The 18069-nt window shown below is 44.5% G+C and overlaps 1 protein-coding gene across 2 annotated transcripts in view; it reads left to right on the plus strand.

The window, feature by feature from the left end:
• Window positions 1-15800, plus strand: part of LOC147880138 (sirohydrochlorin ferrochelatase, chloroplastic-like) — a 29482-nt gene extending 13682 nt beyond the window's left edge. The window contains exons 5-6 of one of the 2 annotated variants that reach the window (XM_087371831.1): window positions 15046-15144; window positions 15355-15442. In XM_087371831.1, the coding sequence (XP_087227957.1) occupies window positions 15046-15114 (69 nt within the window). In that variant the 3' untranslated portion in view covers window positions 15115-15144; window positions 15355-15442. Of the gene's footprint in view, window positions 1-15045; window positions 15145-15354 lie in introns of both variants that reach the window. The other variant, XM_087371830.1, reaches the window with a different exon arrangement.
• Window positions 15801-18069: the final 2269 nt, after the last annotated feature.

Consider the following 18069-nt stretch of genomic DNA (forward strand, 5'->3'; position numbering starts at 1 on the left):
TACCACTTAGTAACAATTTGAGAAATAACTGGATGGAGGCTAGAGTGCCCCTGCTCAATGAAACCAAGTACAAGACACCACACTAGCCCCAAACACTTGGCGCTTTATTTATTTTTTAGGAATGAAATTTGTACATACAACAAGGGCTCACCCTTGTGCTCTGCCCCACACGCAATTCCACTGTCCAAGCCAAACTTTGGCTACAGTAGTGCCCAAGTGCCAAGGCAAGGCTGTTGGGCTTGTTTGCATGTTTCACGCCCTCATGGGATAGTAGAATTGATCAAAGGTTCGAGATGTCGCATGGTAACTATGATTGGCTAATTCAACGAAAGCACATGGATGATTACCCATTGGTCAAGAAGAACGTAAATTGCATGGTCTTCAGGTGACACGACTACAATAGACGGTTTCTGAGGCGGCATCACCCGTGTGCATGGCTACTACAAAGTTGGAGAGCTACGATGCAGTCGGTCCTTTTGTCCAAGCTCTCACGATGAGAGTCGGTCGTGGAGTCTTTAGATTGAGTTGCTAGTCTTCTAGGGCAGATAGATTGAGAAGTCTTGTAATAGAGCAACTGCTCTGTGTTCTAGGGTCCAGACTCCATAGTCGTCGTCATATTTTGTAACTTAGCGACAAGCCGTGTAGGGATGAGCTGTTGTTTGACAGTTTGAGTCGATTGCATCCTTGGAGTAATACAATAGTCTTTTGAATTCAATTATTGTGAAGATCATATTGTGCATTTGTGATTTCATTAAAGCCTTCATTTGGTTTTAGAGCGGGTTAGAGAGCTGTTTGTGAGTTGGTCTGAGACTTAGAGCTTAGCATGCATGTTGAAACGATCCGTCACTGAGTTGTTTGTTTTTCCACAAGGAGTAAGGTCACCGAGGAGTAAGAGTATTCGAAGGAGAAGATCTACTCTAGATATTTCAGCAGAGGCTTGTTTTCAAGACCAGTTGGCTATCGTTGCACAAGTCTATGGAGTCGGTGAAAAAGACTAATCCTGAGGCTTTGATTGTGAGATTTAACGGGAGGAACTTGGCAAGATGGCAACTCTCCACCAAGCTATGGTACATGCAGAAGGGTTTATGGGACGAGGTGTCTGGCACAGAGAAGGAGCCAAGTTATGGAGAAGCGAAGAAACAAGCTTGGAGGAAGCAGAGTGACAAAGCCATGGGCATGATGGGTCATGCTCTGGGAGAGGACTATTTCCACCACCTTGATATGTCAAAGTCTGCTGTAGCGAATTGGGTAATACTTGAGGCACTATTTGGGGTTAAGATGCGTCATTCTAGATCCAATTTGAAACAACAGTTATATGATCTATGAATGGATGATAGTGAGGATCTCGCCACCTTTTTAAACCGTATGCAGTCCGTGTTGAAGCAGCTCCAAGATCTTGGATCAAAGACAGAAGACGAAAACTAGACACTAATTCTTTTGAAAAGCCTCCCCTCTAAATATTCCGAGATTGCACGCATCCTACGTCTAGATGACGAGGCGGGTTTTATCGACTATGTAGGACTTCTTATGGTTGAGGAAAAGCATGAAGAGGATACATTCACTGGAGGTACTACATATGCAGTGAAAGATAGATGAGTTCAAACCAAAGATAAGCGTGCTCGCTACTATTGTGGAAAGCTTGGCCATATAGAGAGATTTTGCAATAAAAAACAAAAGGATGAGGAGGCGAGACGAAGACAAGTAAGCACTGCTTGTGCTACTGAAGGACATCCACGACAAGATGAAGTGGCGGGCTTTATCTCTGACGACCTGCTTGATCAGGATTGGGCTTTCTAAAGCCAAGCTATACCTTTGTGATGGATATGGTGAGTTGCTTGGCTATGATGCCAGTGTCTAGCTACAATGCTATACAATTTTCTCTTAGGCTATGATGCCTAGAAATCTCTTACCTTAGTTCGATTGTTTGTCTCCCATTTTAGTCGTGGGAGGGTATGTTGGGTTTGTTTGCATGGTTCACGCCCTCATGGGATAGTAGAATTGATCAAAGGTTCGAGATATGTCGCATGGTAACTATGATTGGCTAATTCAGTTAATAAAGCACATGGATGATTACGCATTGGTCAAGAAGAACGTAAACTGCATGGTCTTCACGTGGCGCGACTACAACAGACGGTTTTGAGGCGGCATCACCCGTGTGCATGGGTACTACAAATTTGGAGAGCTACGATGCAGTCGGTCCTTTTGTCCAAGCTCTCATGATGAGAGTCGGTCATGGAGTCTTTAGATTGAGTCGCTAGTCTTCTAGGGCAGATAGATTGAGAAGTCTTGTAATAGAGCAGCTGCTCTGTGTTCTGAGAGGGAAGGAAGCAGGGAGAAGAGCAAAGGGGAAGAGAGTGTGAGAGAGAGAGACTCAAATGTGCGGGTGTGAAGTGATGAGCCACACCACAAACTCATTAGTTTTATTAGGATTAGGTTTTACCCTATGACTGTCTTAAGACAGTCATAGATGTCCTATCTTTAATAAAGGGGTGGCAATGTGCCTTTACCCCAACAACCTCCCACCTAAAGGCCAATGTGCCTAAAGGGGAGAAAAGAATAAAAATTACAGCAATATACAGTTACTGTATACAAGACCATAAAATAAGAATGGTCTCATTCTAATCCCATGATGTGGCGGCAATGTGCAAACCGCTCTGTAGGCAAACTCTTAGTGAGCAAATCTGCAGGATTATCATCAGTATGCACCTTCACAAACTCAAGTCGCTTGTCTTCCAGTACCTCCCTGATGAAATGGTATTTCACATCTATGTGCTTGGTCTTTTGATGAAAGACCGGATTCTTTGCCAACATGATAGCACTCTGACTATCACAATGCAAAACTGGCATATCTCCTGTAATGCCCAAATCTCCCACCAGCCGCCGAGTAAGCCATATTGCTTCCTTGCAAGCCTCAGTGGCTGCAACATATTCAGCTTCAGTGGTTGACAGTGCAATGCATTTCTGCAACCGAGACACCCATGATATAGCACCTCCTGCAAATGTGAAAATGTAACCGGTAGTAGACTTCCGGTTATCTGCATTCCCTGCATAGTCTGAATCTGTAAAACCATGCACCAATGCATCTTGCCTACCATAGCATATGCACAAGTCTTTGGTACCCTTGAGATACCTCAAGACACCTTTCACTGCTTCCCAGTGCCTCTTGCCTGGATTTGCCATATACCTGCTGATGACTCCCACCGCAAAAGCAATATCTGGACGAGTGGCAACCATGGCATACATCAAAGAACCAACTGCAGATGCATACGGAACCTTGGCCATTTCAGCCTTATCATCATCTGATCTGGGGCTGTCCTTACTGCTGAGTTTTAAATGTGGAGGCAACGGGGTACTAATAGACTTCCCCCCCTCCATGTTAAACCGCTGCAGTACTTTGTCAATGTACTCCTTCTGTGACAGAAACAAAAGTCCCTTGGACCTGTCACGAGTAATCCGCATGCCAAGAATATGATTTGCATCACCCAAGTCTTTCATGTCAAAAGACTTATGCAGTTGTTTCTTCAAAGCACTAATCTCATGCTGAGATTTACTGGCAATAAGCATGTCATCCACATATAGAATGAGTAGCATCAAACTGCCATCCTTTGCCCGTTTGGTGTACAAGCAATGATCGGTCTCACACCTATGATACCCTGGGGACTGCATGAAGGCATCAAACTTCTTGTATCATTCTCTTGGCGTCTGCTTGAGTCCATACAAGCTCCTCTTGAGCTTACACACAAGCTGCTCTTTCCCTTTAACAGCATATCCCTCTGGCTGACTCATATAGATCTCATCATGGAGATCTCCGTGAAGAAAAGCTGTCTTCACATCCATCTGACATAAATCCATGTCGTCATGAGCAACAAGAGCTAACACTGCTCTCAAAGTAGTCATCTTGACTACAGGGGAAAAGATCTCATCAAAGTCAATGCCCTTCTCCTGCTTAAATCCCTTGGCAACCAATCTGGCCTTATACCTCGGTAAAGCATTTGAATCCACTTTGACTTTGTAAACCCACTTGCATGGCAAAACCTTTCTGCCTGCAGGTAGCTGCACCAAGTCCCATGTATCATTTTGAAGTAGGGAGTCCATTTCTGACTGCATGGCTTTCTCCCACTTCTTTTTCTCTGTTCTTCCCATAGCTTCCTTGAAGCTGGAAGGCTCACCACAATCTGTCAGCATGATAAAATCAGCCACATTATTGGCTCCTGGAACAAACCTGGCAGGAGGCCGTTGTACACGGGTGCTCCTCCTAACAAAATGTTCCGGATTAGGCTGCTGTCCAGCCTGTTCGTCATGCATGACGGGTGGCTGTACCACCATATCTGGCTGTTCTACAGCCCCATCTGCTGGCATATCCAGTGGTGCATCATTGGTAAAATTATGTGGCTGATTTTCAGCATGTATACCCTCTTGAACAGGGTTATCTGCAGCAGCCTGCTGCTGCATATAAATGGGCATTCTTTGCTGTCCAACATCATCATAAATAACCCTCCTGTATTCCACAGGTTGCACGGGTTCCTTGTGTACACTATCCTCTTTAAAGATGACATCATTGCTGCGTATAATCTTCCGTTTAGCGGGATCCCATAACCTGTACCCCATTTCACCTTTGTCACCATAACCCATAAAGATGCATCTGATAGACTTTGGATCCAGTTTGGTGCGCAGTTCTTTGCGTACATGAGCAAAGCACTCGCAGCCAAATACACGTAAGTGCTTATATGAAGGTGGCTTGCCAGACCACACCTCCTCTGGTACTTTCAACTCCAAATCCTTGTTTGGCGACCTGTTAATAATGTGAACTGCTGTTTGCACGGCTTCTGCCCAAAAGCCATGGGGTAATGCAGCATAAGACAACATACATCGAACCTTCTCCTGAATAGTTCGATTCATCCGCTCACTTGCACCATTTTGAGATGCATTATGAGCTGGCTGTGAGTTCCTGTTTGATGCCCTTAGCTTCGCAAAACTGCACAAAAGCATGTGACACATACTCACCCCCATTATCGGATCTGAGGCATTTCAGCCTACGACCTGTCCGATTCTCAACCTGAGCGACAAACTTCTTGAAAGCATCTAAGGCATCGCCCTTATGCTTCAAGAAATAGACCCACACTTTGCGTGTGGCATCATCAATGAAAGTAATAAAATATTTTGCACCCCCTAGTGATAACTGTGGCATCTCACACAAATCAGTGTGCACTAGATCAAGCGGTGCTCTATTCTGGGGAGTTCTCCTCTTATGAGGAGTCACAGAATGCTTGCCAAATATGCAATGATCACAAGTAGGCAAATCTGAAAAAGAAAGAGACGGCAGATAACCCAAACGTGACAGTTCTTGCATTCCTTTAACAGACATGTGTCCCAACCGGCTATGCCACAATGAAACCTTTGGCAGCTCGGTTATGGCAACAACATGATTACCCACACTGGAAACATAAAGAGGGTACCAGGTATCACTCTTAAAACCCTCAGCCACTACAACCTGGCCATCAGTAATCACCCATTTGGAATCCCCAAATGTGGTGTGGTAACCACTGTCATCCAATAAGCCAGTGCTAATCAGATTTTTCTTGATTTGCGGCACATGGCGAACACCATCAAGCATAAATGTGCGTCCATCAGGGAACACTATCTGTATACTGCCAATCCCTGCAATCTGACATGCATAGTTGTTCCCAAGATGAACAACTCCATAAGTACCTGTGTAGGAAGTAAACCACTCCCTATGAGGAGTAACATGAAAGGAAGCACCTGAGTCCAAGAGCCAGGTGTGCATGTCATGGCCATCAATAACCAAAGTATGTGCTATTACAGCAGAAGAGCATAAAACATCATGTATGTCATTGTCACTGTCCTCTGCTGCAACATTCACTGCATCCAAGTCATCTGCCTTGGCCTTGCCTTTGCCTTTGCTTCCATTGCCTGCATCCTTTGTTTCAGCCTACTTGGCTTTCTGATCCCGTATGAACTTGAAGCACTTAGACTTCACATGTCCCTTCTTGCCACAATAAAAGCATTCAATATCCTTTTTGCCACGGGACTGACTGCAGGATTTGGACTTCCTAGCAGATCTCCCCTTCTGCTGAGTCCTGCCTCTATCCTGTACCTGCAAGGCATTTGAAGGCTTGCTGCTCGCATTATTCTTTCTGCTCATCTCCTCCATAAGGAGAGAGCTCTCTACATCAGCATACATAAGAGTGACATTCGAATTTGATAGGGTGGTCTTGAAAGTGTCCCAACTCTCAGGGAGGGTACACAACAAGAAAGTAGCCTTGAACTCCTCATCAAGGTTCAATCCCTGTGCAATAAGCTGTGTAAAGATGGCATTGAACTCACTCAAGTGTGAGGTCATAGCTGTACCTTCCTTCATGCAAAGATCAACCAGCTTCTTCAACCAATAAACCTTACTGGCTGAGCTCTTTTGGGCATACAACTCTTCTAGCCTTTGCCATAGGCCATAAGAGGTCTTTTCAGCCTGAACATTGAACACAAGAGTATCAGAAATAGTAAGCATGATAGCTGCCCTTGCGGACAAATCAAGCTCTTCCCAGTCATCATTTGTCATGTCAGATGGCTTGACACCCTTCACCCTTATGGGCTTAGAAATCTTCTTTAACAGAAGTACATTCAAACACTGTTCTGCCCATAATGCATAATTGTGTGCCTCTTCCAATTTCTTTATGTTCAGAATTGATGATTCACTTTCCCCTGATGCCATATCAGATAAGGAAAGTACCTGACTCCCTGTAAGTCAAGAAAGACTGAATAAAATTCTGATTTCTCAGAAAAAAAAACCTGCTCTATCAAGAGCCAACAGCACTCACAATAGTGCTGTTTTTTACTGTCAGAAAATCTGCAGCAAAACAGAAAATTCCCTCCAGCTACTGTACCTTCTGACACACTATACCGTGCTCAAATAGGCATAAAAAACAGTAATTTCAGAATGCTGCAGCTGCTCCACAAGTGCTTTAACAGTGCATCATCAGCTGACAAAGCACAAACACTGCTGTCCTGATCACTTCTCCCACCTCAGATGAGGTATTGCACTGATTTAATATGCATAAACCACTTGGCATACACCAAAAAAAAATCTGACACTTCAGCCTGTCACAAAACCTGCAACAGAAAATGGGATAAATCCCAAGCAATCACCCTTCTGCCAAGGGGATAATATGCATGTGAAGATCTCTGTCGGTAACCCAAGTGCTCTCAAACAAAATCTGGGCAAAAGCCCCTTGATCTGACACCTGAACCAAGTGAAGAACACCTCAACACTGAGGTAGCATGCAATGTGAAAATCTCTCTGACAAAATCAACCAACAGTGTAATGCATATAGTGCCCTGTGTAGAAATGACATACACAGATCCCAACGTACAAACACTCAATGAGGAACCTTTTGAGCACTGTCAACGATGGACAGTTAGGGACCGAGTAAACTCGATGCGCCCTGGCCAAGCGTGGCTCAACTGAGGTTCTCTGAGTGTTGCACAAGAAATGTGACCTGCAAGAAAATGTCACCTCCACACTGCGGAAATCGAGACAAATGTGTGCACTCTGACACCACACTACCTCAAGGCATACAAAGCATCAACTGCTGGGCAAAAGCCCTATGATCTGCTCACCCGTAAACTGAGATTCAAACCCAGTAAAAGCATATATACTCTGTCAGATGCATAAATCCCAATATCTGCTGTACTTTCTGTACTAGCAGCAATGTACCTGCTGTACCTGTGTACGTGTGCAGGGTACGGAATCATAGAAGAGAGAAAAAAAATTTTCCGAAAGTTCTTCCCTGATGCAGCTCCCTGTAGGTACGGCAGTACGGACGGCCGTACGTCCGTACTGTTTTGTACGGCGCGCGAAAAGGCGCGCGGCCTGCGCCCACACGTGCGCCTGCGCGATGCGCTGCCGCTGCAGCCCGCACTGCCTCTGAGCTCACGCTGCCGGCGTCCACACGTGCGCGCCGCCTTGCTGCCCGCAGATCTGCTGCAGCCCGCGGGGCTGTACGGGCGACTCCTGTCCGTACGGATGTACGGACGACGTACGTCCGTACACCTGCGCGCCGCCTCTGCTGTCCCGCTAGCCCGCGATGCGCCCTCACTGCCCCGCTGCAGCCCGTGCTGCCTGCGCAATGCCAAGCTCCGCCACGCTGCCTGAGGGCACGAGTCCCAAGGGGGTAGAGCAAGAGGTAGGCAGGGGTAGAGAGGAAGTAAGGCTCTGATACCAGTTGAGAGGGAAGGAAGCAGGGAGAAGAGCAAAGGGGAAGAGAGTGTGAGAGAGAGAGACTCAAATGTGCGGGTGTGAAGTGATGAGCCATACCACAAACTCATTAGTTTTATTAGGATTAGGTTTTACCCTATGACTGTCTTAAGACAGTCATAGATGTCCTATCTTTAATGAAGGGGTGGCAATGTGCCTTTACCCCAACATGTTCTAGGGTCCATAGTCGTCGTCATATTTTGTAACTCAGTGACAAGCCCCATAGGGATGAGTTGTTGTTTGATAGTTTGAGTCGATTGCATCCTTGGAGTAATACAATAGTCTTTTGAATTTCGTTATTGTGAAGATCATATTGTGCATCTGTGATTTCATTTGCTCCTCCTCCAAGATTGCAGGGGGGTGGGCTAGAGAGGCTGTGGGCACTGGTACTCTGAGAGTCTTTGGCGTCGGCTCTGGCTGCGATGGGGTTTTTTGCGGTGAACGAGAAGTCTCTCCTCTAGAGGGGCCTGAGGGATGTCCTAAGGTCGATGTCTCCCTCTCCGGATCACTGATACCTGTGGGCCTCCAATCGGATCTCCCTGTGACTGTGTAGCTGTTTGTGCTCGCCACTTACGATTGGCGTGATGTCATTGATTCTTTCTGACCTACTTGCTCCTCTTTTTTTTCCCCACCTTAGTCCATCTACCCTCTGAAGGCTCTACCTAGGGGGTTTGCGACTCTGGCTGATATCTCTGAGACTTCTGCTGCGTTCGCCTAGGTGGCCTACGAGTCCCCTCTCCGCAATCGACATCTCTGCTATTATATCACACATCAAAGTCAACCAAACTCAATTTTCAGTAGACCAGAAGTCTGAACGCACCGGACTGAACCTGAGTCACCCTCCTTCTTGCAAGGGCACTGTCCTCCAGTCGTGGAAGTTGATTCCCAAGAGCTTCTGAATCAGGGTCGTCTTTCAGCAAGGTCCTTGCCTTTAGGCTCCCACACCTGTGAGCCTCCTACTTGGGCTCTGATACCATGTTAGAAATGAGCCAACAGAGGGTACACACAGTGGAAGACTGTAAACTACTCGGTGCTTTCTATCAATTCAGACAACGGATTTTGCAGAGGCGTTTGAATGAAATGATTGCGAGTTGCCAAACACATATACTTGAACTTAAGAGATTGCAATTAAGCTGGAATTAAGATTTATACAGCTTAAACACAAAGTGACATCATTGGAAATCGCAATATGATTGAGGGGCCAAGACCGCCCTCCCCCTTATCCAAGTTCACTTTATTCTTGAAAATGGAGATATACAAGACCTGTTGGTAAACTGAAAGGAAAGAGTAGAGTGGACACAAATTCAGAATACTTGCATTTTTGGAATGAAGAAGAGTGAGGTCCTTATGTAGGCACCTCTTACATGCTCACTGACATCACTGATGACTTCAGAGCTCCACAATCATCTCCTCAATCTGCTCCTAGATTCTCTCAATCATCCTATGTGGCTTTCCACCACCTAACTGTGCTTATGGGCACTAACTGTGCCTCTAGCACTCACACATAGAAACCAAGGTGTGCCTGAGGCATACACCTTGAGATATCCCAACAAGACCAAGGTGCAATGCACCTTCCAAACTGATGAACTTAGTGAAAGCCTAGGACCTAGATACAAGACTCAAGAGCATATGTACAAGGTAGACAACAGAAAGGAGGACTTCAAGCTCAGGTTTCAACTCTTGGCTTGCCCAATCCAGAAGGAAGAAGCTTGCAAGAATCACCACTTACATCCAACATTAGAGGCAAGCACTAGTTTCTAGAAAGATAGTAGAAACAACATGAAATAGTGCTGTAAATGAGATAGACTTGACAATACAAACTCCCTTCGTGACTTGACCCTTTTGTAGATGAAGTCCTTGATGCCTCTGAAGCTACCTTGGGTGAGGAGAGTGTGGAAATAGGTTTGGAATGAGAACAGCTTAGAAAAACAGCTTGTAGGCTAGAGAGAGAAAGACTTTATGGAGTGATAGCTGTAGAGAGAGAGAGCCAATGCTGATCCCAAGGGAGGGGATGTAAGAGAGGAGCTGCTGCTGTTCCAGAGGTACAGAGAACGGCAGATTTCTGCACGGGGAAGGGGCTGGAACAGTAGAGAGAGAAAGACTGCAGTAGGAGAGAGAAAGGGGCTGTGGCTGCTCCAGGCTAGGAGAAGGAGAGAGGATGCTGCTGCTGTTCCAGAAGAGCTGAGAGGGGGCATATTTTTGGAGAGGAGGGGCTGGAACTGTAGAGAGAGAGTGTGCTGCTGTAGAGAGAGAAAGTGCTGCTGAGGTGAGAGAATGGTCTGGGGAGAAGCTGGCTGCACCCAAGGAGCCGGAGAGGTTCTGCTGCATCAACCAAAAGGAGGGAGAAGAAAAGTGACGAATTTTCATGTAGGGAATGAAGCGGAGAGGCCTTCTTTTATAGGTTCATCCCCCCCCGCCCCAAGGCCCAGACTGGAAGGTGGACACTTGTCCCAGATTTTTGGTGGGCTGCAGTCCCAAAGAGGACAGCCCACAACCTGCCCCAAATCTACCAAATTTGGGACCAGACACTTGGCCTGCATGCCCTGCCACCTGCCATGCATGCTGCCACATGTGTGGGACAGGTGGACTGACCTGCCAGCTCAGATTCCATGTGGCAGTCTGCCACGTGTCACTCCCAAAACCCTAAAGTTTTAAAGTTGTCAGAATTCAATTCGGATCGCACCCACGGGTTCCTAACAGTTTGGACTATCTACTGACGTACTCTAAGGTCATAATTGAGCCATAATTTGTTTGTGGTCTTATCTTGTATCTCCATTACTCTTGGCATGCTGCCAGGCCCACACCCAAAGCTCAGGGAACATTCTCTTGAATGGTTCCTAGGTCAGTATGCAATCTGTGCATTTGATTGGTCCCATGTTTGGGTACTCAGGTGGGGTGTGTTTTCCAGATGTCCCTCTCAAAGAGAGGCAGGCCATCACTCTTGTGGGTCACTAATGCCCATAACCCCAAGCAAGGGGGTCCACTCTCAAATGCTACACCTAGTCCCCATTGACCGTAACTGAACAGTAGGAAAACATTTCATTTCTTAATAAGCATACTATTGAAAAACAAAAAGAAATATTACCAAGCAAGTGGATACACGTTGTTGAAGCAAGATGACAAAGACTGATAGTAATGCCCAGGAGCTCACACAGTGTGCGTGTGGGGTGTGGAATCACATACTTCTTAACTTAATGTGCAAAGATGTGCAAGCCAATAAATAGACAATGCTCAGAAACAAATATAGAAGCAACTCTTTATATTTCTGTCCGTCCACAAAGTAGGACAGGATACAATACCAAAAGGTTCTCCTACTAGATGTCAAGCACTTCTAGATCTCTGAGCTCACGTGCTCCACCTCAAGCAAATGTAGACTCTTTGTCTATAGTGATCCTGTCCACCTTACTGCCTGTCAATCAGCCTAGGTGGGCAGCACCTTGCTGAGCTAAGTCTGCAACTCTCCAGCCTCTATGTCCTCCTGGATGTAGGCTCATAGGCTGCTGGTCTGCTGCTCCTGCTCCCTGAAGTGCTGCACCAAATGATATGAAATGAGGGCATGGAAGCCCTCCTTTTATAGGGCACAAGGTCCCCTTGAATGGACCGACCAGCCAGCCTCATCCTGGCCGACCAGACTGGCCGACCAGTCTGCTTGCTGGCCAACCTAGTTGGCTGGTCCAACCAGCCCTATATAAGGGCCCTAGACAGGCCCTTTTGGGCTGCTGCTAGGTTGCCCTTTTGTTGCTGCTGGAGACCCTGTTGCAGGTTGCATACCTGCCCATAGACCCCCGCCATGCAGCCGTACAGGTGCGCACCATGTTCAGGACCTGCTGCAGGCACTAACCCTGCGCACAAGCCTGCTCAAGCAGGTCGCCATGCTGCGCCTCCAATTGCGCCATGTTTCGCCATTGTACAGCCTCTGCCAGGCCCTCCCTTTGCATGTGGATTCCATAGCTTTGTGCTGCCCATGTGGCAGCCCCATTCTCTCCAGGTCTACCTCCCCCATGCTCTCCTCATATGGGGGCTTATAGATGGGAAGGTGACCATTCGAACTCAAGGCAGCAAAGTCAGCCAGTTTCGGGGCATGATTGCCCTATAAATTGGACAAAATTATATTGTTTTGGTGGATTCTATATCTTGCTTGGTTCACTATCTATTTGCTAGTCTGCACAGTACACCTATGTAAAGCACATTAAGTAAAGAAGTTTGTGATTCCACCCACACACGCACACTGTGTGAGCTCCTGGGCTATTCTATCAGTCTTCCGCTGTGCATACCCTCTGATGGTTTCCTTGAACCTTTCTTTGGGAACTTTTCACGGCTGTGCTTTCCCATGATACATCCTTTGCAAATTATTTTCTCTGCCGAAGATGAAGCAGGCCATTCGCAAAACCTTTTCTATTCATGACTAGGCTTTGCACGTTCAAGTGGCCAAACCTTTCATGCCACCGGGATTTCTTTTTTGTACGATTGAGAGATGTAGGCCTTTATAAAGACCTTCTTTCTCAATTTCCTTGCCTATGATTTTGAAATCATCAGCCTTGTCTCAAATCAGACATTCCCTTTCATCAAATTCCACCTTCTTGTTCTGTGTAGTCATGGCACTAACAGAAGAGGGTTTTTCTTTAGACTTGGAACTCACAAAACATTATGTATGTTCCATATATCCTTATTCAGCATTCGTATTGGTATATTACCAATACCCTTGATTTGATAAAGTCTAAGAGTTTCCTTATTCTACATGGTCGTTATCGTTTTTCTCTACGTGAGAGAGCCACTCCTTGTGTGGAGTGAATTGATTGGAGGCTCTAGAGTCAATAGCCTATGACTCATCACTAGGTTTAGACCCGCGTTTAGTCATATCTGCCATTTTCTTTCGACACTTGGAAGCAAAGTAACCAGGCTTTCCACAGTAAAAGCAAGGTTGTTTCTTTTTCGTATCATTTTGATCATGATGAGTGTTATTATCATGTTGACACTAAGAAGTAAGTTCTGCTTTGGTTTAGGGCTAAATTGGGGTTTTTGATTCTGTATTCTACTTTTATGTATCCTTCTGATTACTAACTTCCGGTTCTGTCTTTTGGCTTCCTCAGTGATGAGTAATTATATATCTGATGTAAAGTGGAAGGATGCTCCTGGAAGAGAGCGTGGTGACAAAATTGTCCCACGAGTCTAGAAGACTGTTGAGAAGAAGATCAACTGCCTGTTGATTAGCATCTTCTCATAATGCATTGCTAGTTGATCTACAAGGTCTTTCGCATTGACTCTTCTCATCAAATTCTCTCTTGGACATTTTTCAGTCCCATCAATAATACCCCACATTTTTTGAGCTTTGAGAATATTCTCAAGCTTAAATTTTCGGATGGTATAGTTGGTTCCATCCAACCTTGGCACTCTCTGGAAGGGGAAATTCATTGGTTTGACTCATTTTGCCTTAACTAGTCTACCAAAAAAATATGTGAGTGTGGGGTGTGGTTTAATAGGGCAGATTAATCATATGAAAATAACGACACCTAGCAGCTTTTTTAGCACTGCCCTCTTTAGAGGGCATGCTATAGCAACAGTTTAGGTTCCCGTTGAATTTGGGATGCTGGCGAGTCCTCTTGAGTTCTCTCAAGTTGTGTGGCATCCATGCAGCTGGCCTCCCCTATGCCCTTGCTCTTCCTCCCTCCCTCTCCAATCCTCCCTCCCCCTTTGCCTCCTCCCTCCACCCTTGGCATGGCTCCTGCTGCTGCTGCCAGAGCTTTTCCGCACCATTTTCTCCCTGATGCCAAACGCCATGATCCCATGTCTACATTTCCTGAAGTAGTGGTGCGGAGGGATGTCAAGCGTGCTGATCTAATTGTTGTGGGAGCTTTCTCTTCCCAGCCCCTTGATGAATATGGCGACCAACGTGACTGGAGCATGCGCCTTCGACCTTGCGATGACCTCATGAGGCATGACATCGACCATGGTGACTGCAACAACGACCACAGATATCCTCCTTATGGGGCAGTGTTCGGGGGCACGTACTGTGCCCTCTTGTAATTAAAGTACAACTGAACCAGATACCAAATAGAAATAAGGCTTAAGCCCTTCTATTTGAAGGCTTCAGCCCTTACCAGATACCAACTCATACCAAATAGAAATAAAGCTTAAGCCCTTACATCTATTTGAAGTTGGCTAGGAATGAGGATGCTCTGCCTCGAATCGAAGCTCGTGCTCTTAAAACAGGGCCCATGCAATACAACGAAAAAAATGTTTTACTCTATAAATACAGAGGATAAACTCATCAATGAGCTAGGGTGTGCAAATGCAAGAGGCTGCTTCCTGATGATGGAGCAGATACACAGAATCAGGTGTGTCTTCACGAGCCCTTAAAGCTAGGGAGGCTAGGGGAAAATATCTGATGGCAAGGCGCTAGGTGTCTTATGACTACTCAAGATGAATGAAACACCTTCAATGAGGCTTACCGTGACCTCAGTTACTGTTTTTTGCAGAAAAAACAGCCTTTCAAGGCCTGTAACGTTTTCCCTCCAAGTTCATTGATGAAAAAAGCGTGATTCTGTGGACAGAAAGATTTCTGTCCTCTTCGATTTCTTGCCGGTCTTTCTGACAATCTTGTGCTTCAGTCTCTCTAAGTCTTCTTGATCTTCTCTTCAGTTGTATACACTGCCTTCTTCTGTGTTGCTGTGTGTGTAGCAGGTGATGATTCGTTTGTCATGATCTCCTACCACGTCAATCAACTCCTGTGCAGGTCAATGCTGAAGATGTTGCTGCTCTGATTGTCTTTTGTGTAGGCCACGCTCTTGCAGAACACCCCCAACCAGTTCAAGTCATGTCTGATCTCGGTAGATGTAGCCCTTTGAGCAAGAGTCAAATACCAACGAAACACACAGGTAGAAACTCCTCGGGGTTGAGCTAGCAACTCACCTCCTATCTGAAGGCTCCCGAGCCTGAGGTCTAGACCACTCCACAAGACGCGTCTGCAAAGTATATCTGCACAGCTAACAGACAGAAGTGAAGCCTTGTTGAAATTTTAATGCAAGGCAGGAATTGTGTTTTTAAAGGCATGCTGATATGTTTTGTGATTGTGCATGATTTTGCAGAATGTTTTACAAGACCGAGTAAACCATTGTCTAAGCCAAGTGGCTGGGAAGATTTCGGAATGTGAGATGTGTGCGGGGACAGGTCGATGTAAAGTGCTTCAAACTTCTGACGGTTCACAGTAGAATGGATCTTTCTATATTCCAAAAGAGATCTGAAAGCATCTGGCAAAAAACATGTACCAAACTTATGGCATAGGGGTTTTGCATAGAAGCCATTGTGCAAGTTTATTATGTCTGTCTGTAACAAGGAGATGTGGGGGGATTTTAAAATAGGTTACTTTTTACAATATGGTGAAGGCAAATTTTGAAAAAGAGAGGCAAGTTTATTAATTGAGGAGACGCTTTCAATGATGACGTTATGGATGATATCTTGAGTCACACCACCATTCAGGCTTGTTAGTTTGCTGGGGTTTGAATTTGCCTTGTACAGACAAAAAAGTGTTATTCCGTTGATGATTAACATTCTAATCTTTCTCTATGCAATCATCTATTTTCTTTATGCTGCATTCAGATTCCCAGTGTCCAGGTGGGCCAAAAGAGTTGCGATTGCCAGGTCTTATGGGAGACGTTTCTACGTTGTTGAATATATTGCATTCTTTTGCATTTCCTTGACCTTGACTGTTCAAAGAACCTCTTTGCAGATTCTCCTCATTCTATCAACCATCTTTAAGATCATCTTTGATTGATATTTGACATGTTGTCAGAACTGTTTGATTGAATGTTGGTCTCTGCCTGAAGTTGGCTTGATTGAGTCCTCTTTTACAGTTGAAACTTCTCTCTTTTGCCCTCTGGCTCTTTGGGATGTGTGGTCTCTTGCTAGAAAAGCTTCTTTACGATTCTTGCTTTTTTGGAGCCCCATCTATGGGTATGGTCTTGAATTACCATATTTTTTACACTCAGCACTAGATGTGGAAAAATGTCAACCTTAATGATTGATCCCTCTCTCCTAAGGTAAGCTTCTACAAGCAAAGCATTTATGGTCAAATTCTAAAACGTTGAAAATTCTCATCTAGTCCAAAAATAGTATTTTATGCCACCCTCCCTCTTCCCATTTGGCATAAAGGGAACATTAACCTTTTGCTCTAATCTCAAAGTTTGAATCAGATTTGTAGGCAAATCCAGCTCTTCAATGTGCATTGCTGAAGTGGAACATGTGAGCGATTATTTTCTAAGTTACAACTCTTTTGTAAGTGCCAGTAACAGTTCTTTTTTCTGTACTCAAGACATTAATATGCAAGCCACGGTGAACACTGCGACTTCATTTAGCAGGCTTGACTACAATAGTCATGGTAGCTAGAAGCTTAAAATGAAGAAGATTCTTGGTTCAAAGAAATTATGGCTTGTCAAGGACACAATTACACGACTAATTCTTATCTTGGATGATCAAGCTGAATGGGATGAGACGTTTGAGCAAGCCTTGTATATGGTCAAATTTGATATCAAAGATAAAATGATTCCCATTATCTTTGATAACAAGTGGAAAGTCTTTGAGGATCATTTGCAACCTCTTAAAAACAAGTCAATAACTCATTAGTGCCAACGGAAGACCTCAAAACAATCTTGGAGGCCATCTTGAAGCTATGACTATATGGTGCAGAATCCAAGTTGCTCTAAATGAGGTAGAGCCTATGTTGAGTTTGTAACTGCAAGAACGGTTTTCAAAAATTTGGTGATTCAATATATAAGTAATTAAATAAATTCAAGTGATATGTGTTTATTGCCAATGATTAATTATGTAAATTGAAAGAATAGGCTTTATACCAATGAAGAATAGCTGAAGTCACACAATAGTGCTTAGTATGTGTTGAACTTCACCCAATATCTTTTATCTATCATTTAAATGATTGGAAATAATCTTTATATGACCTTCAAAATTCTTCATTTTGTAAAGAATAATATGTTGGAGTAAGATGCCATGCAAATGGAGATGAGATACATTCATAAAAATGCCTTCCTCTGGGAAAAACATTGATAATACACCGTAAGGAAAAAATATTGTTGGCACAAAATGGGTCATTTTGATGGCATAGTTGAAAAGTATAAAGCCCAACTTGTAGCCAAAAGTTATGCATAGGAAGAGGGAATAGACTACAAGTAGACCTTTGCTCTGGTATCTAAAATGACTACCATCTAATGTGTCTTACCTGAGCTACACATGATAGGTGGCTAGAAATTATTAGATGGATGTGAAGACCACAATTTAAGGGGATCTCAAGCAAAAAGTCTATGTGTGTCAACCTCAAGGATTTTAGGTTCATGGACGAGCACAAGTTATGCAAGCTTAGGCATTGTCAGCCACCTTGTGCTTTGGTATTAGAGGTTTTTGTTGACCAAAGGGATTAACAACTATTGTTTTTTACAAAACAAATTATTTTGTTCATCTTGATACTTTATGTTGATGATATATTACTAATTATCAATGATAATGCAAAAATTTAGAAGTGGAAGGCATGATGTCTATCACATTTGTTATGACAAATTTGGGCATTTTGCACTATTGTTTGGGTATAGAGTTTTAGTAGTCTCATGTTCAAGTATCTATCTCCCAAAGAAAATAGTCCAAACATATTTCGCACAAGTCTAAGATGGGGAACTGATAGTAGCTACACCTTTGGAAAAGGGACTCAAACTCAATAAGCATAATCAAGCTAAAAGATTTGATAATACATTGTACATGCAATTGGTCAAGAGTCTTATTAGTTCGTGTAGTACAAG

This window comes from Dipteris shenzhenensis, chromosome 33 (genome assembly GCF_047967505.1).
Source record: "Dipteris shenzhenensis isolate YYH24624 ecotype China chromosome 33, Dip_SZ_1.0, whole genome shotgun sequence".
Classification (NCBI taxonomy): Eukaryota; Viridiplantae; Streptophyta; class Polypodiopsida; order Gleicheniales; family Dipteridaceae; genus Dipteris; species Dipteris shenzhenensis.